Consider the following 24,346-nt stretch of genomic DNA (forward strand, 5'->3'; position numbering starts at 1 on the left):
GGGGACTTGTGAACTATTTGTCTGGGCTGGCTTTGAACCTCAATCCTCCCAGTCTTCAGCCTCCCAAGTAGCTAGGATTTCAGGCTTGAGCCACTGGCACCTAGCTCCATTTTCCTTTGGAAATTCCTAGTTTGATTAGGAGCATCTTTTATCTGACTGAGGTGACTTGGTAGCTCCTAGTATTTAGGCTGGTCACCAGAAAAACCAATCTATGATTGGAACTTTCTTGGCCCACCCCACATCCTTCAGGAAAGAGAAAGGGACTAGAGATTGAATTAATAAGCATTCTGATGCGTTGAAGTCTCCATAATAATCCCTCAACTGCTAGTGGCTGGTGGCTCATGTATGTAATGCTAGGTACCTGGAGGGCTAGATCCAGAGGTGTTAGATTCCAGGCCAGCCCAGGCACATAGTTCAAGAGAGACCCTACTTCAAAAAATACCTAACACAAAAAAGGGCTGGAAGGAGTGGCTCATGTAGGAGAGTGCCTGCATAACAAGTATGAGGCCTTGAGTTTAAACCCCAGTACTAACCCCCCACCCCCAAAAAAAAAAAATCCCTCAATTACTGAGTTCAGCAAGCTTATGGGTAACATCTCAGTGCTAAGAGGGTGGTGTGTTTGGAAAGTCTATGGAAGTTTCGTATTCCTTCCCCTAAACTTTTCCCTATGTGTCTCTTCCATCTAGCTGATCATCTGTATCCTTTCCTGTTTTTTTTGTTTGTTTGTTTTTTGGCGGTACTGGGGTTTGAACTCAGGGCTTTGCACTTGCCAGGCAGGTGCTCTACCACTTGAGCCACTTCACTAGCCCTTGTATCCTTTAAAATATCCTTTATAATAAACTGTTCAATGTAAGTGTCTCCTTGAGTTCTGTGAGCTGATCTAGCAAATGATTGAAACTCATGTGTTAACTGATTGGTCTTGAAATACTGGAGACTGGATTTGAGACCAGCATATGAAGGAGGGGCAGTTTTGTGAGAATCTAACCTGTGGGATCTGACTTCCTATTTCATATCCCTTTATGCAACATTGGCAGCAGACAGTTGCTTTTTGTTTCTGTTAGTTTAACTATTTTCCCCATTTTGTATTCCTGCACCTTTGTTGAAGATTTCTTGACTTTATATGTGTAGGTTTATTTTTGGCGCTCTCTTCTTTTCATTTGTTTATCTTTTTCAGTGTTTATGCTGCTGCCATGTTGTTTTAATTACTGTTGCTTTGTAATATTGAAGTCAGAAAGTCTGATGCCTCCAGGTTTGTTCTTTCTTAAGATTGCTTTGGCTATTTGGGGTACTTTTTCATTTTTTATGTTGGGTATTTTTGAGATAGGGTCTTCAAACTGTTTGCCTGAATTGGTATTCCTACTAGCTAGGATTAAAGTGTGAGCCACCAGTGCCTGGCCTAGTTATAGTTAACTTAAAACAAAAAACAGAACAGAACAAAACAAAAACTCAGGTGAAGATTATTCCAGACACTGGGTCACAAGGTAGAAGCAGTGCCTGCTCTTGTTCAACTAATAGTCAAATAAATCAAAAAAGTTCCAATGATGTGATAGAAAATAACAAGAAGGTTACTTTAGATTGAGTAGTCAAGGCAGATCACTCTGCAGAGATATGTAAATTATGAAGGTATTGAGCTGGCAGAATTCCTCAAATGATAGAGTGCCTGCCTGGCAAGCATGAGGCCCTGAATTCATATGCCATTACTGCCAAAAAAAAAGAGAGACAAGGTATTAACCCCATTTAAGACAGCGGCAAAGTATTCTAGCAGAGGGAACAGTTAGTACAAAGTCCCTAAGGCTGGAGTGACCTTAGTGTATCTGGTAAAACAAGAGGTGTAGTGGATGAATGGGAGAATAATATGAAGTAGGATCAAAGCACCAGTCACAGACAGAGTAGAATGGAACATATATAAGCTGGAAGTAAGGAGTTTGGATTATATTTGAAATGAAATAGAAAGTTAATGGGTGTTTTAAGCAGAGTAGAACATGATTTAACTTATTCTTAAAAACATTTAAAAAGATTATTTGTGGGGAGAAAAAGTTGAGAGGGAGAAGGAGGAATTCCAGAGGAAGAGAGACCAATTTAAGTAATTGGCAGTGAAGGAATGTTTGTAGTGTGGACTAGATGCTTAAAAAGAGATGAGAAAAATAGGTATATGTTTTAGGGCATATAGTAGGGCATATTTTACAAGTAAAATCATTACTTGGTGAAAGAAAGTGAAAGTACCTGTATTGTTGAGTTGAGCAATTGAATGGATAGTGGCTCTGGTAAGGTTGGAGGTTAGAGTGGGTATGCCCAGGATATGTATATGTGTATGTGTGTGTGTGTATGTATGTATGTATGTATGTATGTGTGTGTGTGTGTGTGTTGAGGACTGAACCTAGGGCCTTGCGTATGCTAGGCAAGCACTTTACCACTGAGCTCCATCCCCAGCCCTGGAAATTTTTTATGTGATTATGTTAACCATGTACACAGTTACACACAAAGCTGAGTTCCCTGAGTCTAGAGTTCAGGGAGGAGGAATGGAGTTGAAGTGTAGATTCTCTATAATTTTGATGTTATCTTTTGCCTATTTTTTAAATTTTGCAAGTTGTGAGTGATACATGATTTATTTATGCAGATATTCTGCCACTTGGTCCACACAACCAGTCTACATGATTTATTTAAAAAACTTCAAAAGATGCATAGAAAACTAAGTCTCCTCTTTATCATTTCCCTCTTCTACCAAGGAAACTATTGTTACCAGTTTGGAATGGATACTTTCTCTGCATTTATTTATAAATATATGTATATATACCTATAAGAATAAGTGGTTTGTTTGCAAAAATAAATCATACTATGTGTTCTGTATCTTTTTTTTGTGTGTGTGTTCTGTATCTTAAAAAAAGTTGATATCTGTCCATTTCACTAATTAGTAATTAGGTTAGAGACTGTATTGTAGTTTGTTCTTTGTTATGAATATGTGATTTCTTAAACTTGTTGCCAGTTGCAGTTTATCTTTGTCTCTTTCCTGCTCCTGCCCTCATACAAATGATTATTTTTATTCATTTTAAGACTTTAAAATAATTATGTATAAATGCGTAAATTACTGAAATTGCCAGCATGTTTTTGGCAGAGCACCTCACAATATAACACGGTGGTTCTCTGTAATTATCTGGAAAGAATTTCTTTTTCTGCAGGAGACAGAGATCAGGAAGATCTGTTGTTCAAGCCAGCATGGACAAATAGTTCGAGAGACCCTATCTTGAAAAAACCCATCACAAAACAGGACTGGCGGAGTGGCTTAAGTAGCTGAGCACCTGCCTAGCAAGTCTTGAGGTACTGAGTTTATACCCCAGTACCACCAAAAAAATTCCTTTTCCTAAAAATGCTTGCCGTCTATATTTTTACATGTCTTTTCTGCATGTAGTTAATTTGACTTTTTAAATATTTTACTTCTAGCCAGGCATTGGTAGTTCACGCTTGTATCTCTAGCTACTCAGGAGGCAGAGATCAGGAGGATCTTGGTTTGAAGCCAGTCTTAGGCAAATAGTTCCTGAGACCCTATCTCAAAAAAAAAATCACAAAAAAGGGCTGGTGGGGTTGCTAAAGTAGTAAGAGGGCCTTGGAAATGTGAGGCCCTGATTTCAAACCCGAGTGCTGGGGGTGGGGCAGGGAAATCTGTGGAAACTTTAAATTTATTGTTTTGAAGCTTTTCACTATTCAGAATAACAGAAACTGTACACATAGCTCAGAAACAAAAATAGTGCTTTCATCATGTAGAAAATCAGCCCCCAAGTATTTTTGACTGTTTTCACTGCCTCTTACTTTGTGTTGATGTTTTGTGGCATACAGGCTTTTAGGTATTGGGGAAGAGTTAATAAATGTACAGAATGGTAATAATGTCTTTGAGGTTCCTTTGTATAGTAAGCAAAGTGAGTCAAATAATTTGTGTGAAAAGGATCTCATTTTTCTTATATTCTAAGTGACTACTAATGATTTTACAGAATATACCTTTTTCTTTTGGTTTTTCAAAATAAAAGGGCTCTTTTAGTAGATTGTAGGTTATAAAGTATCTGAAGTAGTATAATCTAAATAAACAAATGAAGGAAAAAAATGTATACATACTATACTGTAAGAAAATGAGTTAGTGTAAGTGAGGCCAGCTTTTAGCTTTGAACATTTTCGTGTGTAAGTCAAAGAATGAAAAAATGCTAGATTTTATAGAATTTATCTCAATAGGGATTATTGTTCCATTTCATTCTGGCAGACTTTAGAAGACATCAGAATAATTTTATATTTAAAAAATTTTAAAACAGAGGCATAATTTGTATAAAGAATCAAGATAATGTTCACAGTTTTCTGATAACTTTGTTTGCCTTATTTATATATGTCTTACATAGTACCTGGCAAACAGTAAGTGCTAAGTAAATTCATTTTGACTTTAATCTTTGTTTTCTTGCTGAAATAGTTCTCATTTTCACCCAATTCCTAAAAGCCTAAGAAGAGAGTGTTTATTTTAAGAAAGTGTTCAGTTTAATTCAAATACTGTAAGTGACAAGTTCCACATATATAGTCATTCAGCCTTTTGTGTGTGTGTATATGTGTGCGCTACTGGGGTTTGAACTCGGCACTTTGCACTTGTTAGCCAAGCACTCTACCATTTGGGTCACCCTCTCAAGCCCCTTTTGCTTTAGCTTATTTTTCACATAGGGTCTTGTGTTTTTGTCCAGGGTCCGCCTTGAACCATGATTGTCCTACCTCTACCTCCACAATGGCTATGATTCTATGTGTGTTGTCACTATGCCCAGCTTATTTTTTTGAAATAGGATTTTGCTAACTTTTGCCTGGGATGGCCTTGAACCATAATCCTCCCGTCTCTGCCTCTCGGGTTGATCATCAATCCACAGCAACCCTATGACATAGAGGTTGTAGTGTCCCTATTTTTCTGACAATAAAACTAGAACCTGGATAAATTAAATAACTCAAATAGTACCATATAGTAAGTATTTTAGGCAGGAACAAGGCACAAGTGTTCTCATTGTGTTGAAAATCCTTGTTACATAAATCATGCTGTTTCCATGTGGGGATTAATGCTTCTATGATTAAGAACTAAAGATTTATTTAGAGTAGTTCTTGTGGCATAATTCACTAGCTATTTCTTTGTTGTTTTCATTAAACTGATGTTTAAACACTTACTGTGTATCAGATACGTGTGCCCCCCTATTCCATTGGGTGCTGTCCCCGCCAGCAGTGGTGTTTGAACTCAGGACCTCATGCTTACTAAGCAGGTGCTCAACCACTTGAGCCACTCCACCAGCCCTTTTTTGGTGTAGTCTTTGAGACATTGTCTCGCGAACTATTTGCCCAAGCTGACTTTGAACTGCAATCCTTCTGAACGCAGCGCCTTAGACCGCTCGGCCATCCTGACTGAACTGCAGTCCTTCTGATCTCTGCCTCCTGAGTAACTTGGATTGCAGGCATGAGTCTCTGGAGCCTGGCAAAAGAATCTTCTTTTATAATATTAGTCATGGCAATGTTGAGAATAGATACTGAAGCTAAACAAGGTTAGAAACAGGAAGACTTGTCATTATAGTAATGTAGGAGAGGTAATCTAAGAGATGGCTGACATAGTAATAAACAGATTGGTTATGACATGGTAAGAGAGTAGTTGGATTCTGAATGTATTTTTACAAATACAGATACTAGAATTTACAGACAAGTTGGAAGGGAAATGTCAAAGAAAGGAGTCAAGGATGACTCCAAAGTTTTTAGCTTCTGGAAGGAAGGAGTTTCCATCTGCTAGATGAGAATTCGAAGTAGAAGTTTTTAAGGAAGATCAGTTCAGTTTTGGCTATGTTAAGTATGGGGTATCTTTCAGATACCTGAATGAAGTTTAAAGGGAAATTTGGGCTAGAGATACAGAGTTGGTTGGGACATGTTGTTATATAGATACTATTAAAAACCATAAGACCTGGACTTGGAGGTATGGCTCAAGTGCTGTAGTGCCTGCAGAGCAAGTGCATAGCTCTGAGTTCAAACACTAGTAACGCCAGAAAACAAAAAACAACATTAATAAAGAACCCCTATAAGATCCAATTTTGTCCTTTGGGGAATGAGTATAGATAAGAGAAAAAGAGAAAAACCAAGAACTGAACCCTAGAGTATGCAGACATTAAGAGTGAAGAGAACAAAAGGAATCTTCATAAAAGACTGAGAAGGGATCTAGGGGTATGACTCAAGTGGTAGAGTACCTGTCTAGCATGCACAAGGCCCTCAATTCAAACCCCAGTACCACCAAAAGAAGGAAAAAAAGACTGAGAAGGAACAATTAGTCTTGCAAAACATTAACCTAGAGAATTGTGTCTTGGAAACTAAAGGGAAGAAAGTAAACTATAGTGGAGGGAATGCTCAACTATTAAATTTTGACAGTAATTTAGGTAATGTGAGTATTAGAATTAAAAATTGTTAAGCATTGTGAAGGACATTGATTATTGTGGGGCTCTCAGTAAGAAAGGGCAAAGTTAGAAGTATTTTCATATTTTTTAAATGAAAATTGTTGCTGTTTACAGTGTCTCATTTGCCATATTCAGGTTTGCTGTACTGTTGGTGGTATGTCTGACAGTGGATCACAACTTGTTTCAATGGGTAGCCTGACCATGAAATCACAACTTCAGATCACTGGTAAGTCATAAAAAGATCCAATATTTTGTTCTTCCCCCGCCCCAAGATTAAAAAGTAATCAGAACAAAATCTTCAGTGATTTAATATCTCAAGTGCTGAATTAATGTTTGCTGAATGACTACATAAACAAAGTGTGCATTTGATTCCTCAGTACCACCAAAAAGAAAGTGTTTGGTATATAAAAATTAAATTTTTATTTAGGGTATTGGATATTTTGCAAGGTTTTCTCCCCCTCCTCTCCCTCCCCCTCCCTCCTTCCCTTTCCTTCTTTCCTCCCTCCAGCCTCTTTTTTTTTTTTTTTTTTTTTTTAAAGTACTGGGGTTTGAAGTCAGGGCCTACACCTTGATCCACTCCCAGCCCTTTTTTGTGAATTTTTTTTTGATCTCCCGATCTATTTGTCTAGGACTGGTTTCAAAAAGTGATTCTCCTGATCCCTGCCTCCTGAGTAGCTAGGATTATAGGTGTGATCCACTGGTGCCCAGCTTTTTTTCTCTCTTTCAATAAATATCATGGCCTACACAATTGCTGTTGGGTATTAATAGCTTTATTGAGATAATTCATATCCCATATAGTTTATCCATTTAAAAGTCAGTTTGTTAGTACATAAACAGAATTGCACAACCATTAGCACAGTCAATTTTAGAACGTGTTTATCACTCCAGAAAGAAATCCTGCATCCATTAGCAGTCACTCCCTATTTCCCCAGGTACCCACAACCCTTGGCAGTAACTTACCTACTTTTGTTTATAGATTTGCCTATTCTGAATCTCTCATATAAATGGAATCCTACAATTTGTGTCCTATTGTATCTTTCACTTAGCATGTTTTCAATCCATGTTGTAGCTTATATCAATACTTCATTCCTTTTTATTGCTAAATATTACCATATAAACACACCACATTTTATTTATTCACTACTTGGTGGATGTTTAGGTTGTTTCAACTTTTTTCTATTATGGATACTATGATGAATAGTGCTATGAAGAGTGTACAAGTTTATTTACAGTTCCGGGAAGGATTCCCTCCCCCCACCTTCGGCGCTCAGTGCGCCCCACCCTCTTTCCCACGTGTCTTTATTGTTCTTATTGCTTATTACTCAGTTTCTCTTTTTTCCCCGGGTGGAGGTCGGTCTGTCCAGGGAGCTATGCTGATCTGGCCCAGGGTTGTCTGTGGGAGTACCACGGTACCACTAAGCTCACCTTGTCCGCGTCTTCCTAAGCCGTCTGGGCGTGGGTGAACAGTGTACAAGTTTTTGCAAGGACATGTATTTTCAGTTTTCTTGGGTATATATCTCAGAGTGGAATTGCTGGGTCATGTAGTATTCATGTTTAGCATTTTAAGGAACTGCAAATTGTTTTACAAAACAGCTATACCATTTTGCATTTATACAAGCAATATATGAGGATTCCAATTTCCTTGCCTCCTTGCCAATGCCTATTATTATGTATCTTTTTGATCATAGTCTTTCTAGTGGATATGAAGTAGTATCCATTGATTGATTGAAGAGAAGGTAGTACTTGTAAAGCAGGCATAGAGACACTCCTCCAATCTCAAAGTAGTATCTTACTGTTGTTTTGGCTTGCATTTCCTGATAGGTAATGATGTTGAGCATATTTTCATGTACTTGTTGGCCATTCATATATAATTTTTGAAGAAATGTCTGTTTATATCTTTTGCTTGCTATTGTTACTATTGGTCTTTCTTTATCCCTCTAACCATACTATCACTTCCAGATTAATATTCTTTAATATACCACTGATGTGTTACATTCCTGCTCAAAAACCTTCACTGTTTTTGACTGTTGTATAGAATTGCTTTAGCTTCAGTTAAGACCTTTCACAGTCTAGCTCCATATGGTCAGGACAAGTCACTAGAATTTTTTCAGACATGCATGTACCTCTGTCACACAGTGAAACTTTACTATCTCTCACTTTAACAGCATTTATTGATTATATATAGTCAATAAATTTTCATCCTCTACGTGTTTTATTTTCTACGATACATGCCCTCTTCTAGATTGTGAATGTTAGGTGATTTAAGATACAGTCTGTGACCTCAAAACTTAAAGGTGATTAAATTATATAAAAGTAACAGCATCCTAGAGTTTTTTGTGAGGATTTCCTTCACCTAGTTTTTTTTCTTCATCTGATTCTCAATGAAAGATACTAATAATTCTCTGCTAAACTAAGATTCTAATTGTTTTCCATTTTCATTTTCTCAAGCTAGACTGACCTCAGTTGGAACATGCTTCTTCTGTCTTTTTTTTTTTTTTTTTGGTGGAAATGTGGCTTGAACTCAGGACTTCACACTTTCCCAGGCAGATACTCTACCACTTGTATTACTCTGCTGTTGCGTATTTTTGAGATACGGTCTTGGGAACGATTTGCCCTGGGTTGGCCTCAAACCAGGATCCTCCTGATCTTTGCCTCCTGAGTAGTTATGATTACAGGTGTGAACCACTGGCAGCCAGCTCCTCTTCTGACTTTGGGTGTGTGTGTTGAGGGAGAGCTTAATGTTGAAACCTTTAATTGGAGCCATCTTCCATCTTTTTTAGCAGTCTTTACTTTTTTGGATTACATAAGTAATATACATGCTTTTTATTTAAAAAAATCAGTAAAATATTAAGATGATAGGGCAGACACTGTGACTCAAGCCTGAAATCCTAGCTCTTTGGAAGAATCACTGCCTTGGCATAAAGCAAAATCCTTTCTCAAAAATAACCAACACAAAAAGGGCTTGTGGAGTGGCTCAAGTGGTATTTGTAATAGTTTGGATTTTCCCTTTGTATCAACTAATGTCTGTTTGCTATCTTCATTATTACCATACTAAAAAAAATAAATAAATGTTTGACTATTCCACAAAGTTATTATCCCTAGCCATTTTGATCTTGGATCTAAAATTTGAGCAAGCACAATTATAGGACAAAACTAAGATTAAACTGTTAATATATAAAAGTTAAATATTTAGCATATATATCACATACTGTGTTCAAATTTGCATCACTGTAATAAAAACCTGAAATTATCAACTTATGAAAGGAAAAGGTTTATTTTGTTTTACAGTTTCAGCCAGTCCATAATTGATAGACTCATTGCATTTAGTCTCTAACAGAAGGAGGGAGCATCATGGTGAGAACATGTGGCATTGCAAAGCTGCTAAGCTTCTGGTTTTATTTCAAAAGAGGGAAAGACAAAGGGGTATGGTCCCCCAATGACTGGAAGAGCTCCCATTAGGCCCCACCTCCTAAAGTTTCCACAACATCGCAATAGTTTCAAGCTGGGGGCTAAACCTTTACAACATAGCCCTATGGGGGGATATGTGAGATCCAAACTGCAGCAGATATGGAACAAATGGATAGCATAGGTAAAACAGTGTTGAGCTGAGTAGAATCAAGTGTCCTTCATAATTCATTAAGCTTTCCTCTTAGTTTTGATGGTAGAAACCTCAGAACTAGCTTTTTTGCTTGAATCCCCTTAATGAGTTTGTGTTTTGTGTTAATGGGTCAATTATAGTACTTGTTCTTTTAATCTGCTTCAATATCTTTATAGAACCAAAGAAGGTGTAAGTATGGCAGTGTAAAAATTAAACGTCCAAGTGTATGTTAATGGCAAGAAAAGATAACATCTGTGGTCTGAAAAAGCAAGCAGTAAACCAGGCAATGGTGGCCCCTGCTTGTAATCCTAGCTACTTGGGAGGCTGAGATTGGAGGATGCTGAGATCTGGAGAATTGAGGTTCACAGCCAGCCCTGGCAAATAATTCATGAGACCTCCATCTCCAAAATAACCACAGCAAAATGGACTGGAGGTGTGGCTCAAGCTGTAGAGCACCTTTTCTTTATGCGTGAAGCCCCCAGTTCAAACCCCAGACCCACAAAGAAAAAAAAGAATCATAATGGAGGTTTGCAGTTCCTTCTGTCTCAATGTCTTTCAGGTGTCAGTGTCTTTTAGCTGAAAAATTCATTGCTAAGGGAGATGCAACATTTAGGGCTTTTAACAAGAGCTGTCAGATTTGTGATCTAGAAAGCTGGTATGAGGTGCTGGGGGTGTTGCTCAGTTGTTCAGTGTAAAGCCCTGCATTTACCCCAGCATTGCAAAGGATGGAGGAGTTGGTATCAAAGAGTGATAAGAGAGTTTAGGATAAAGTTAAAATCCTACTCTGGATTTGTTCAAATTTGTTCTGTCTCTATCTCTTGCTCCCTTTCCTTCTATTATTTTAATTATGTATAAATGTTTGCTAATTGGTCTCCCTTCCCAGACCAGGTGAGGGCAGATGGAAAATTTGTTTCAAAGAAATGGCATCTATTACAAGTTGTACCAAAATAGGGGTCTTAAAAAATAATTCTAAAAAAATATTTCAAACTGGTTTTGTTAAATGGATTGTTTAGAGAACTTGGATGTGAGTTTTAATGTCACAAGTTATTTATTATTTTTTGGGCTGTATTGGAGTTTGAAAGTGGTTCATGCTCGCTAGGCAAGTGCGCTCATGCTTAAGCCATTCCACCAGTCCTGTTTTATGTTGGTATTTGTTGGGGCTGGCTTGGAATTTTGATCCTCCAGACACTTGCCTCCCGAGTTGCTAGGATTACAGGCGTAAGTCACCAGCTCCCCACTCCTACCCTTAGTTTTAATTGACAGCTCTGTACAGAGAACCTCCATCTGCAGGTGAGTTAATGTCCCTGGATTTTAGTCCTGGTTCTTGTTACCAGAGGACAGATGAAGGAGCTCCCCCAGGTTATCAGTTTCCACGCAAAATCATAGGTCATTGAGATCCACAGACGTGAAAGCATTTCAAGGTGTTTCACAACAAGGAGTCTAACAAGGTGGAAGTTTTAGCAAGTATTTATTTTAGTATAACAGGATAAAGTATAGACAAGGTGGAGTGGGGAGAAAAAGGAAACATTTTCTGTTCCCCACACAGGAAATGGGAGCAAAGACTCAATGGTGGTTCAGTATCTGTGGCTTTATACTTTGCTGGGATGGGGGAATCCATGTTACCGAAAGAAGTCTTCCAGCCCTAACCATTAGATAATGGTTCTGAGTGCTCAAGATGGGCGCTGTTTATTGTTGTAAAATATGAGATATTATCTAGGCCAACCCAAAACCCAGGAACAATAGGTGAGTTTTAGCACTTCCCTTTGGTAGACAATTCTTTTTCCCTACCTATTCAAGGATCTTTGTAACTCATTGACATCTCAAAGAGGAAAGCTGAAGCTGGTAGGTAGCTCTTTTATGTCCCTTGTTCCTGTAATTTAACATCTAAAAGGACATGGGGTGGGGTTAGCTGCTCTGACTCTTCATTTTTTACTTTCTTGTTCCAATATCTGAGTCTGGCCCTTTAAATATTTATTAAAATAATATAATTTCCCTGTCTCTTCATTTGTTTCTCATGCCTCGGTTCCGACATTTAATAGTTGTGTAACCTTGTGCATATCACTAACATCTTTGAGTCTTAGTTTCTTTATCTGTGGGCTAAGGATATTCATATTCTTATTAGTTATTGAAGTAATTTATTTTGAAAACTCCAAAACAAGGCCCAAACTCCTGGGATTTCATATCCCAGGTCGGGCTTGTGCAGTCTGTGATCAGAAGACTTCCAAATTCTTTGTGTCCCGAAGGGAATTGCACCACAAGACATGTGGGTATTAATGAAGTTTGAAAATACAAAGGGGAGCATGGTGTTTCTCAGGTGGAATCTGGAAGCTGAGAGAGCATTCTTTTCTAGGTGCTTTTAAAACTTACACTAATCTATGGAAAGGGAGGAACCAGGTGATTCCCATTCAATAATCAATGAGTGGGGAATGGCATGGGTCGCGTTCCCTGCCAGGCGAAAGTGGTTGTTGAGCCAAAGCCTGATCAATCTGAAATGTAATATTTTCTGGGTCCTGAACTAATTTAGCCTGCCTCAAATTCACTAAGAGATAATATTCCAAAAACTTCTTTTTTGGAATTGCTGACAAGGGGCAGCCGAACCTACCTACAAGGAGAAATTGTCTCTCCTGTTTCTTTCCTTTGGGGTTCATTTGGACACAAGGTGTCTGAATTACTGCCCAGCACAGTCAAGAAGATCTCATCATGGAGATCTGGGTTGCTTGTGGAGATCTTTTTCATCTTCAGAGATCAATAGCCCTGCTTTTATTCTGGAAGAGATAAATCTGGTTTAGAAGGTATGACCTGAACATGACATTAACAATGATAGGACCATCAGAAGAACTCTGCCAGGACAGATAAAGAATCTAACTTTATTTTGAAAAGTGACAGAATTTTATGGTTACTTTTTCTATAGGTGTTTATACCTGTACTGGGGGCAGGTGCCAGTCCAATTAGAGTGTAAGCGTCAGTGAGTCAGTTCTGTACAGAACTGTGCCCTTAAGCAGAAGTTAGATACCATTGTTTGCTTAAACAAAAGGCCTCAGCCAAAGACATGAGTTTGTCTTTTGTCAGAAGCTTGGAAGACTTAAATATTAGAGCACATTCGTAAGAGCCCCTTTTAAAAATCTCTCAGCTTTGGTTACTTTTAGAGATCTGGCATAATTGACTCCATTTAGATCTGGTGAAGTCCCCTCATTTGTGTAGTCCTTTTGAACTGTCTCGGGTGCTGAATTCCACTTGTTCTTCTAAGAAGCTGAGAGACACTGACCGCTTTTGGTGGTGGGGGTCATGGCCTCTTAAACTTTCTCTGAACAGTAGTCTCTGAAGATTCTGCCAGTTTGGTAGTTTTGTACCCTGGAGCAGGAGTAGCTTCTCCCGGAAAGTCATAACTTCTTCCAGAAAGTCACATTTTATTCCATGGAGGAGGGGAATGACACATCCGGTGTGACCTTTCTGGCCAAATTAAGCAACCAAGACATTTATTAATAGTGGCTCTTAGGCTGAGCTTAATTAAACCTAATTGTCCCATAAGGGATGTTCTGACACATTAAATTGCTGTAAGGTGTCAGCAGACAACAGTTATAACATTTTTACAAAGAAAATACAAAATGACCCCAATACTTAAGAATGTCTGTTATTGTTGACAGATAAACACTTGTCAGTTATTTTCCATGGGCTTGCCTGTAAATGCTCCTGAAGGATTAGAACTGTAATAACAAAACTTAACTGTGGTTTAGTTTAGCAATTAATGTAATAGTATAGTACTCACTAAACTGCTCTTATTACAGTGGAGAACATATGCACTAACTTGTAAAAGAAATGGAAACATCAGTTTGGTACAGTGCCTTTTTATAACTATTGTAGAAGACTTACATACTTGAAGAACAAAAAGATACCTAAAATGTAAAGGAGCCAGTAGCAGCATCAAAATACAAGTTAGTGGTTGTCAGTACTGTCAATACAATACTGAAAATTAAAAACCCTAAATTTTCTAATGGTTAGGGAAAGGCAGCATCAGTAATTTCAGATAGCCCCAGTTTTAATGCTTAATTGTATATAAATCAATGTTTAGCTGGCAAACAGATGTCAGGCCTAATTGGCATTTTTCATAATGTGTAGAAATGTTAAAGACCTTATTAGAATGTTCCTTAGATAAAAGAATTGTAACTGTTTATATGTGTACACTTTTAACTTTATAAATATAAGTATTTATATTTTTATATATAAATATGTTGTTATAAATATATATAATTATAAATGTATATATTGATAGAACAATAATGTCGCCATTTGTAAATCGGGGGCCATTTTATCCTCAGACCTCACTTGAGAAACTTCCAAGGACAGCCCCGCCCTTAAACAAATTTCCTGCACTCTAAGGTAGCCCCACCCCTACCAGAGATTACTGTGCATGCACTAACTTCCTTAACCTTCCCCACCATCTTTTCCCCGGCCAGCCTTGCAGTTTGGGCCTGCCATTAATCTTTGCTCTATGGACGTGAGACTTTTCTCATGAACTTTCTTTGTGAGCGGCGTTTTTCCTAACATATATAAATACATATAATATTTAGACTTACAATGTTTAGATACATGTACAGGGTACTAGAATTATTAGAACCATTTAAAAGAAGTTTTGCTTAGTTTAAACTGAGTTTCCTCTTTGTTACCAGAAAAATACTTTAGGGTTTTTGCACCTGGCAGGAGACTAATTTAGGCGGGATCTAAAAATTAGTAAATAATTTTAAATGGGCTATGTAGAGAGCTTTTTCTCTCATCTTTTTCTTGGTTAGCAGGATCAAAGCACTCCCCACATTTAAGGATTCAGCCAAGTGAATGTGTTGACTTCCCCTATGCTAGCTGGAGGAACAAGAGCTAGGGAAAAGGGAGAATCAGTCTCTCCTCCCCTACATGAGGACTTCTAAATGGCATCCCTATGGCTGGTATGGAGAGAGAGGAGAAGGGAAGAAGGAAGATTGTTCTTTTAGAGAGAGTGAGATCAGTTCCAAGATCCTCAAGTCATCCCTCTTATATCTTGGAAGTTTCAGTTGCAGATCCTCTAGACCTGGCTTCTCTAAAAAGGCCTGCAGCAGATGTCTCTGTGAACAAGTGGCAGAATACCCTGACTTCCTACAATTCTCCATTAGGCCAGTCTCTTACTTCCTGCACGAGGGTTCCTAAATGAGATGCTGATTCTGAATAGCAATCCAGCTATTAGACCATCAGAACTATTGTACACTGGGCAAAGAGGCTGATATCAAAAACGGGTTTTTACAAAGGTTGTTTCAAGATACAAATTAAGGTCTTAGAGCTTAAAAGAATATATATATGTGTGTGTGTGTCATTGGGTTGGCTGTAGTTTAAAGTTTGCCTAGAGAATTTTCTCAGGTCAAAATTTAAGGTACTAATAGGGGTTTAAAAATGGGTTTCTGTTTTATCAGAATAACCGTCAGGAACTTTTGGTGCTAAAAGATAACATAAAGGATAAAGATAATATAAGGATGAGAATCTGTTAAGCATTAAAAGGGAAACATCTTAATACAAACTTTTGTAACCAGTATGGAATTAACTATCAAATCCAGATTGCACCAAGGCAAACTTGGCTGATACAAACCCACAGCCCAGGTCAGTTTTCCTGAAGGTGTGTGTCCTTTGCTTGCTGCAGTGAGAAGATGTAGACAAAAAGCTCAGGATTTTGACTGTGAAAGAAGAATCAGCAGCATGTGTGCACATCAGGCTATGGGGTTGCAGTCAGCTTGTAAATTGAGAAGAATGGGCAAACAAGTACATTTTCAAAAAAGATAATAAAACAACAAGATTAATGTCTCAAATGATTAGATACAGAAACTGATAAAAGGGATTAAGCATAAAGTTAGGAAACCCAATGACTGAGAGTCATGACTTGGATATTGATAAGAAATCATATCCCAGATTGCAGACGTTAACTAACAGATGGCTTGGGACACACAGCAGGGTTGTTGACCTGCATGCAGCCCCTGGAGTTGAAAAAAAACACTCAGTCATTGAGAGTTAATGACACATATTTTAGTATTCTAGGATTAATCACTTTTTAGTAGATTCCTAAAAATTTAAGGTTTTATCATCCCATTTTGAGGGTGAACGTTTTCGTTTTGGTAAAATTGTATATTAGGCTATAGCACCAAAAGTTCCTGACAGTTATTTTGATAAAACAGAAACCCATTTTTAAACCCACATTAGTACCTTAAATTTTGACCTGAGAAAATTCTCTAGGCAAACTTTAAACTACAGCCAACCCAATGACACACACACACACACACACACACACACACACACACACACACACACACACACACACACACACATACATATTCTTTTAAGCTCTAAGACCTTAATTTGTATCTTGAAACAACCTTTGTAAAAACCCGAATTTAGATAACATTGTTTTTAATAAAGCTCCTAGCAACTTTATACCTTAAAAGACTTTGGAAGAAAATTCAATTAAACTGTCTTTTTTATAATAGTTTGTATGTATCTGCAAGAACACATAGGTCAGTAAACCTAATTATAAAAGCATTAATTGTACATTGCACTCATGATAGAATGAAACAGATTAAGATTATTGCCCATAAATTTTCTTTGTTTTAGTCCTAAGGCAGAGGATATTTAGGCCTTGTTGGGATTAAAACTTAGATAACTTTTTAAATGCCAGTTTTACACACTTACTTTATAAAAGTAGTTTAAACATCATCCTAAAGACATTTAAATACATGTTTTAACCTAGGCATGCCAAAAAATACCAGATACAAGCGTACATGTGTGAGCTCAAAAAATAAAAATAAAGTGGCTGCAATTGGTAAGAAGACAAAAGCATACACAGAAAACACACACACAATGACATACAACGATCACATTAATTCAGAGTGTTGTACTCTTAAATAATTTCTTTGTCATTATTTTTAGTAGATTAGCTAGATTCCTAAGTTTATAACAGCTCTTTAACACATATACTTTATTCTTTGCCCATCCTTAATGGATTACTGTACTGAAAACATGTATAAAAACTGTTTTTTTTTTTTTTTTTTTTTTTTTTTAGAGAATTTTAGCCACAAGTTAAATATTTTTTTAAGAGGATGGCGTTATCCATGAGTTTCTTATCCCTAGGGAGTGGCAAGATGGTGCTGAACTTGTGTTGGCTTCATCATGGTTGCAGCATTTCCTGTGTCCACATGTTCTCTCCATGGAACACAAAAACATGTTACATGAAACATGTTCAAAATAGCCATCTGTTATAGGAATAAAAGCCATCTCCCCCTGAGAGACCCGTGTCCATATGAGTTAGTCATTCTAATGGAAAAAAAACAAAGCAAAGAAAAGTGGGATTTGAACTTGTGGCCTCATATTTGCTATAAGCAGACAAGTCCTTGTTAGTTCCTAAGTCTCCTTTCTTTAGGAAAACTATCTTTAGAACCTGGTATCTAATCTCATAAGCACCATCAGTGAATTGTGACAGGCACTTACTGGCAGGCCCAGGACATATGCCCCTGGGACAAGGGAATGTGACTTTGGGGTGAATGCCTTCTCGACCCTTGCTGGCCATGGGGATAAGGATAGTGTGAGCAAGAGTTGGGACCAGGTGCCCAGGGCAAATAGAGACATGACAGGAGAGAGCAATGGCATAGATACAAGGCACCTGCAGGAAAATGGTTTCCAGCCTGAGACCCCAGATTGTTTCGCTAGAGCCAGCCTCTTTAGCTTCCCCAGCAATTGCAGTGGCAGAGGTACTCTGCCACCTGTACCACTGAGCAGGCAGGACTTCTGGTCAGCTGAGAGGCTGAGCTGGAGAGCCAGAGAGAGGGCACAGCTGGAGAGTCAACATGCTCTGAGAGGCGGGGCAGCTTCCTGCTGCTGCTGCTATCGCTGCTTGGGGCCAGATATTTGGGGCACAGGTATGTCCCAATTCCTTTGATAGGTAACTGGCAGGACTAAACTGTAGCCACAGGAAGAAATCATTTTAACTCAATTTTTCAGCTCCACCAATATCCACCCAAGGTACAGGTAGCCAGATCCTAAAGGCCGCCACAGGAAGTTCTAAAGTTAGGTACTACCCTAAAGCCTAATTCACTCTCTACAATACGACAAAACAAAGACCCAAACCCAGGAGCTAGATGGAGAAAAGGCTAATAATCTCAAACAAATTCTCTTTCATTCAGTTAGAGCAGGAACCAGTAGATTACTCAATTTCTCTCTTAACAAGACAATGACCCAAACTCAGAAAACCAACCCAGGGGCCAAAAGGATCCAAAGTGAAGAGTTTCTTAATAAATTTCTGACTTTAAAAGCTGACCCTGTTGCTTAACAGCCTTTCAGTCTGTTGAAAGAGGATTCTCTTCCCAACAAGCTTTGACACTTTTACTGAACTTCCTCTGGCCAGAGGCAAGAATCAAGGTAAATCTCCAAGGCCATTTTCCTGCAGCACCTGTGACAGCAATTAAAGGCCTGGGGCCAAGTGGGTCATGCCCCTCCAAGACCCACCTGAGTGGCTGGGGAGACCTGGGCCACGTGGCGGCCTGGGGGTTAGAGATCCTGGCAAGTGCTTTTCACACAGCGCATTTTTGACGGAGTGGGCCTATAGGCTGCCAGGTGCAGACACCCAGAGCGCAGATGTGTGCATACCATGCATGGTGCAGGGTGGTGGAGAGGGAGAGGAAGAGAGAATGGTGCTGTGGCTTTAAGGCAGCCTGCCCGTTCCCTGTCCTATGGGGGAAGTACTTGTTGGGCACAGCTGAGTCTTGTGGTCCACCCGCCTGTTAGAAATGAAAAAAGTGTGGAATAGTTAGGTGTGGAGACGGCTCATATGCCAGCACAGGATTTATTTATCCTGCAGAGGAGGTCACCAGAAAGAGAGCTATAATACAGACTGGGGTTTTTTAGGAGGTCTGTGGAGAAACCTCAGGAAGGTTACTGGGCATGATAATCCTCAATATTCGTCTGCTCCTCCTGAGATAATGGCTTCGGGTGTGTTGGAATTAAAGACTCTCGGGTGCCGAAAACAGACACAAGAGACAGAGAAAATCTTGATAAGGCAGTTTTTTTTGATCAAAAGGGTGCAAGCATGTACTAATTCCAGCTAAGCAGACACATGAACACAAAATGGCTGACAGTGGCTTTTCATATCCCTGACACACTTGTACCTGTCCCTCATTTAGGATTTGTCCAGGTCATAGGTTCACAATCTTTTTCTGTTGGCTAAAAGGCTTGGTGGATGAGTTAGGACACGCAATTTGGTTGGCAATTTTCTTGGGCAGTGGGGCTGTACAAGAATCTGGAAGAAGAAACATGAACCCTTTAAACAATGCAAGTCACCTAAGATGGCGACCTGAGGAATTTTAAGTAACCTAAGAGGGTGACATATTCTTTGATAGAAAAGATTGTTTTTCTTACACGTGGATGTCTGTTTTTCTTTAGGGCCAGGTGGAGAGTTTTCAATAGTCACCTTCAAGGGGGTGGGGGTCCAGTTGTAACATAGCTTCCTTTTGTTCACCATAACACCTCGCCCACAATACAACCTGTAGGGAGGCCTCGTGTCAGGCAGACAGTGCTAGGCACTGTGGACCTCATGTCTCCCAGCTCAGCCCATTCCCTTGGCTGTGCAGAAGGAAAAAAATTGAAGAAAGAGTAAAAATGACTCTAAGGTACAGGGTCTGGGGTGTCACTATTTCTCCTGGCTGGCTTTATCAAAAACGTTAATTGAGCTGGTGTAGTCTGTGATGAGAAGACTTTCAAATTCTTTGTGTCCCATGGAAATAATCCATCACAGGACACATGGGTGTAAATGTAGTTTATTAAAAGTTAGGAAAAGAAAATACAAAGGACAGCTTGGTGTGGTTCAGGTGGAATCTGGAGGCCAAGAGAGAAGGCTTTTCTTTTCTAGGTGCTTTTAAAACTTACACTAATTTATGGGAAGGGAGGAATTAGGTGATTCCCATTCAGTAATCATAGAGTGGATCCAGGGCGTGGGCGGTTCCCTGCTAGCTAAAAGTGGTTGGTGATCCAAAACATGGTTAATCTGAGATGTAATATTTTTCTATGAGGCCCAAAGTTTCCCTAATTTAGTCTGCTTCACAGCTACTCACCTCTATATGCCAAATAAAGAGGCATAGGGCTGGTGGAGTGGCTCAACTGGTAAGAGTGCCTGCCTAGCAAGCATGAGACCCTGGGTTCATACCCCAGTGCCGCCCCCTTCCCCCCCAAATAAAAAAAAAAACACCAAATAGGCATGGTGAAGGACAGAGAAAGGAGATATATTACATGGCCTGGGCCACACCATGGCAAGAGACAAAGTAATCACTTTGCCAGTCTTCGTCATCTTCATGATACAGACATGAGTTACCTATTTAAGTAGACAAAGAAATGGTGGCGGGGGTAGCAGTGTGCGTATTTAAACAGTCCTACTCATAGGTGTGGGTGTGGTAGGTTGGTCATTATCTCATTTGGACTTACAATGGATGTATCTAGGCAGGATATGGAGATGTAGAAAGGGTGATAATTAAAGTTTATTAAAGGTTAGGAAAGAAGTTGCAGGGCTTGAAGCACTGAACAACTGAGCAACACCCCCAGCACCTCATACCAGCTTTCTAGATCACAAATCTGACAGCTCTTGTTAAAAGCCCTAAATGTTGCATCTCCCTTAGCAATGAATTTTTCAGCTAAAAGACACTGACACCTGAAAGACATTGAGACAGAAGGAACTGCAAACCTCCATTATGATTCTTTTTTTTCTTTGTGGGTCTGGGGTTTGAACTGGGGGCTTCACGCATAAAGAAAAGGTGCTCTACAGCTTGAGCCACACCTCCAGTCCATTTTGCTGTGGTTATTTTGGAGATGGAGGTCTCATGAATTATTTGCCAGGGCTGGCTGTGAACCTCAATTCTCCAGATCTCAGCATCCTCCAATCTCAGCCTCCCAAGTAGCTAGGATTACAAGCATGGGCCACCATTGCCTGGTTTACTGCTTGCTTTTTCAGACCACAGATGTTATCTTTTCTTGCCATTAACATACACTTGGACGTTTAATTTTTACACTGCCATACTTACACCTTCTTTGGTTCTATAAAGATATTGAAGCAGATTAAAAGAACAAGTACTATAATTGACCCATTAACACAAAACACAAACTCATTAAGGGGATTCAAGCAAAAAAGCTAGTTCTGAGGTTTCTACCATCAAAACTAAGAAGTAAGCTTAATGAATTATGAAGGACACTTGATTCTACTCAGCTCAACACTGTTTTACCTATGCTATCCATTTGTTCCATATCTGCTGCAGTTTGGATCTCACATATCCCCCCATAGGGCTATGTGTAAAGGTTTAGCCCCCAGCTTGAAACTATTGGGATGTTATGGAAACTTTAGGAGGTGGGGCCTAATGTTAGATATACATATTAATTCAGCTTTTATGACTTTGGAGTAAAATCTAGAATTTTTGGCTAGGTAAGATAATAGGTGTACAGCACTGATAAAAGTCAAAACTTTTGATCTCTCGTAAGTTAGGACAATCCCTGACCCCAAATAGCCTTATTTTCTAACGTACAAGTGTGTCTCATATATACAGTAATACTCATTTGGTTAACACAATTATAGGCCACATTTTAAATGCCAGAATTACCTAAATGGCAGGGTTTTTTTTTCTTTCTGAATATTACTGATTATAAACAGAAATATTAAGAGTCTTACTGACCAAGTTTAGATGTAATGCATTTTGAATTAAAGAGACCATTACTTGGTTATTTTACATGTACTAAATTTACACACTTCTAGTTCTGCATATATTTCTACAATATTTAAAGTCTAGATGTACAGCTTTACATACTTCTGGTCACAGATATATAGTGCACTAATTGTGTTAGGATTACTTAGAATAGTAGTTATTTCACCATTTAAGAGATTTTTACTTAAATGAATTCTGATTTAGTTAAGGCTTAGTTTCCTAAGTAGTCAAAAGCCTGACAAGATCCACAGAAAACACAATTATCAGTCAAAACATTGACCTTTAGGTCAGAAGGTTCAGAGGAACATTAGACTATGAATTGTACATGTGTGTTTGTGTGTCTGTGTGTGTGAGAGAGAGTGGGGGAGACTGACTATAAAGCAGGGAACTTTGCTTTAAAATTCTTTTTTTTCTTATTTTTTTGATGTGAGGTTTGAACTCAGGGCTTATACCTTGAGGCACTCCACCAGCCCTTTTTCATGATGGGTTTTTTTAAAGATAGTATCTTTCAAACTGTTTGTCTGGGGTGGCTTTGAACAGCTATCCTTCTGTTCTCTGCCTCCTGAGTAGCTAGGATTACAAACATGAGCTACTGGCGCCTTGCTCTACATTATTTTTATTTATTAATTTTTTTGGCGGTAGTGGGGTTTGAACTCAAGGTGCCGTCTTTGCTAGTCAGGTAGTTTTCCAGTTGACCACATCCCCACCCCTTTTTCGCTGCAGTTAATTTTTAGGATAGGGTATCACATTTTTGTCCAGGTTGGACTGGATCTCTGTCTTCCTATTTCTCCCTCTTGCATAGAGCTGGGATGACAGGATTACTGTGCCCAGCTTATTGGTTGAGATGGGGTTTCACTAACTTTGCTTGAGCTGGCCTTGAACCTTGATCCTCAAGATCTCAGTCTCCCAAGTAGTTGATCGGTCCACTGTCATCTCTTGACTGAGTGATTCCATGACTTTATTAGTTTCTAAGTTCATACTTCTTTTTTTTTTGGTGGTACAGGGGTTGAACTAAAGGCCTTGTGGACACTGTATTACTTGAGCCACTCCATCAGCTTAGTTTATTTTTCTACAGCAACATTGATCTATAGTGATTTTTAAGTTTGAATCTGATTAAGTAGTACTGATACCTTAATACTCAAAATATATGATATATATTGTTGTAGATACTCAGTAAATTTGTTGCATATCATCACCCTTTTACTTAAAATTCCTCAGTGGTTTCTTATTACCTACTTAGGTAGCTGTATCTCTCACAGCTCTTTCTTTAGGAGATTTTTTTTTTTTTTTTTTTTGATAATGCATATGGTTTTCTTGTGAACTACTTTCCAGGGCTGACCTTGAACCTCTATCCTCCTTATCTCAGCCTATCAAGTAGTAGGATTGCAGGCGTGAGCTTCTGTTGCCTGGCTTTATATAACTTTTCTATACCAAGCATTTGAAAAGAACGATACAGCTCTAATTTAAAGAATGTGCATATATTGTAAGAACAGTCACCCTGCACCTGGCTTGTATGCCACTGAAAAGGCTCGTAAGTATAAAAGCCCAAATATTGAACTAGAGGTGTGGCTCAATTGGTAGAACACCTAATTTGCATGTGGGAGTTCAAACTCCAGTCCCACCAACATAAGAATTTAATAATGTTTGTGGTTCCCCAGCAGCACATCAACTAAGAGATAGCATAGATAAATGGGACTTCATAAAACTAAAAAGCTTCTGCTCATCAAAAGAAGTGGTCTCTAAACTGAAGCGAATACCCACAGAGTGGGAGAAAATATTTGCTAGCTACATATCAAAGGACTGATAACCAGAATATATAGGGAACTTAAAAAACTAAATTCTCTCAAAACTAATGAACCAATAAAGAAATGGGCAAGTGAACTAAACAGAACTTTCTCAAAAGAAGAAATTCAAATGGCAAAAAAACACATGAAAAAATGCTCACCATCTCTAGCAATAAAGGAAATGCAAATTAAAACCACATTAAGATTCCACCTCACCCCCATTAGAATAGCCATCATTAGCAACACCACCACCAACAGGTGTTGGCGAGGATGCGTGGGAAAAAGGAACCCTCTTACACTGTTGGTGGGAATGTAAACTAGTACAACCACTCTGGAAAAAAATTTGGAGGCACCTTAAAAAGCTAAACATTGATCTACCATATGATCCAGCAATACCACTCTTGGGGATATACCCAAAAGACTGTGACACAGGTTACTCCAGAGGCACCTGCACACCCATGTTTATTGCGGCACTATTCACAATAGCCAAGTTATGGAAACAGCCAAGATGCCCCACTACTGACGAATGGATCAAGAAAATGTGGTATCTATACACAATGGAATTTTATGCAGCCATGAAGAAGAATGAAATGTTATCATTCGCTGGTAAATGGATGGAATTGGAGAACATCATTCTGAGTGAGGTTAGCCTGGCCCAAAAGACCAAAAAATTGTATGTTCTCCCTCATATGTGGACATTAGATCAAGGGCAAACACAACAAGGGGATTGGACTTTGAGCACATGATAAAAGCGAGAGCACACAAGGAAGGTATGAGGATAGGTAAGAC

General features: G+C 38.8%; 1 protein-coding gene across 4 annotated transcripts in view; it reads left to right on the forward strand.

The window, feature by feature from the left end:
• The window catches only part of Itch (itchy E3 ubiquitin protein ligase), a 130,888-nt gene that overhangs the window by 24,363 nt on the left and 82,179 nt on the right, over positions 1 to 24,346 (forward strand). For 2 of the 4 annotated variants that reach the window (XM_074074585.1, XM_074074584.1), the window contains 2 exons: positions 3,177 to 3,315; positions 6,570 to 6,660. In XM_074074585.1, coding sequence (XP_073930686.1) covers positions 6,591 to 6,660 — 70 coding nt within the window. In that variant the 5' untranslated portion in view covers positions 3,177 to 3,315; positions 6,570 to 6,590. The remainder of the gene's footprint in view (positions 1 to 3,176; positions 3,316 to 6,569; positions 6,661 to 24,346) is intronic. The other 2 variants (XM_074074586.1, XM_074074583.1) reach the window with 1 other exon arrangement.

Source organism: Castor canadensis, chromosome 5, assembly GCF_047511655.1.
Source record: "Castor canadensis chromosome 5, mCasCan1.hap1v2, whole genome shotgun sequence".
Taxonomy (NCBI): domain Eukaryota; kingdom Metazoa; phylum Chordata; class Mammalia; order Rodentia; family Castoridae; genus Castor; species Castor canadensis.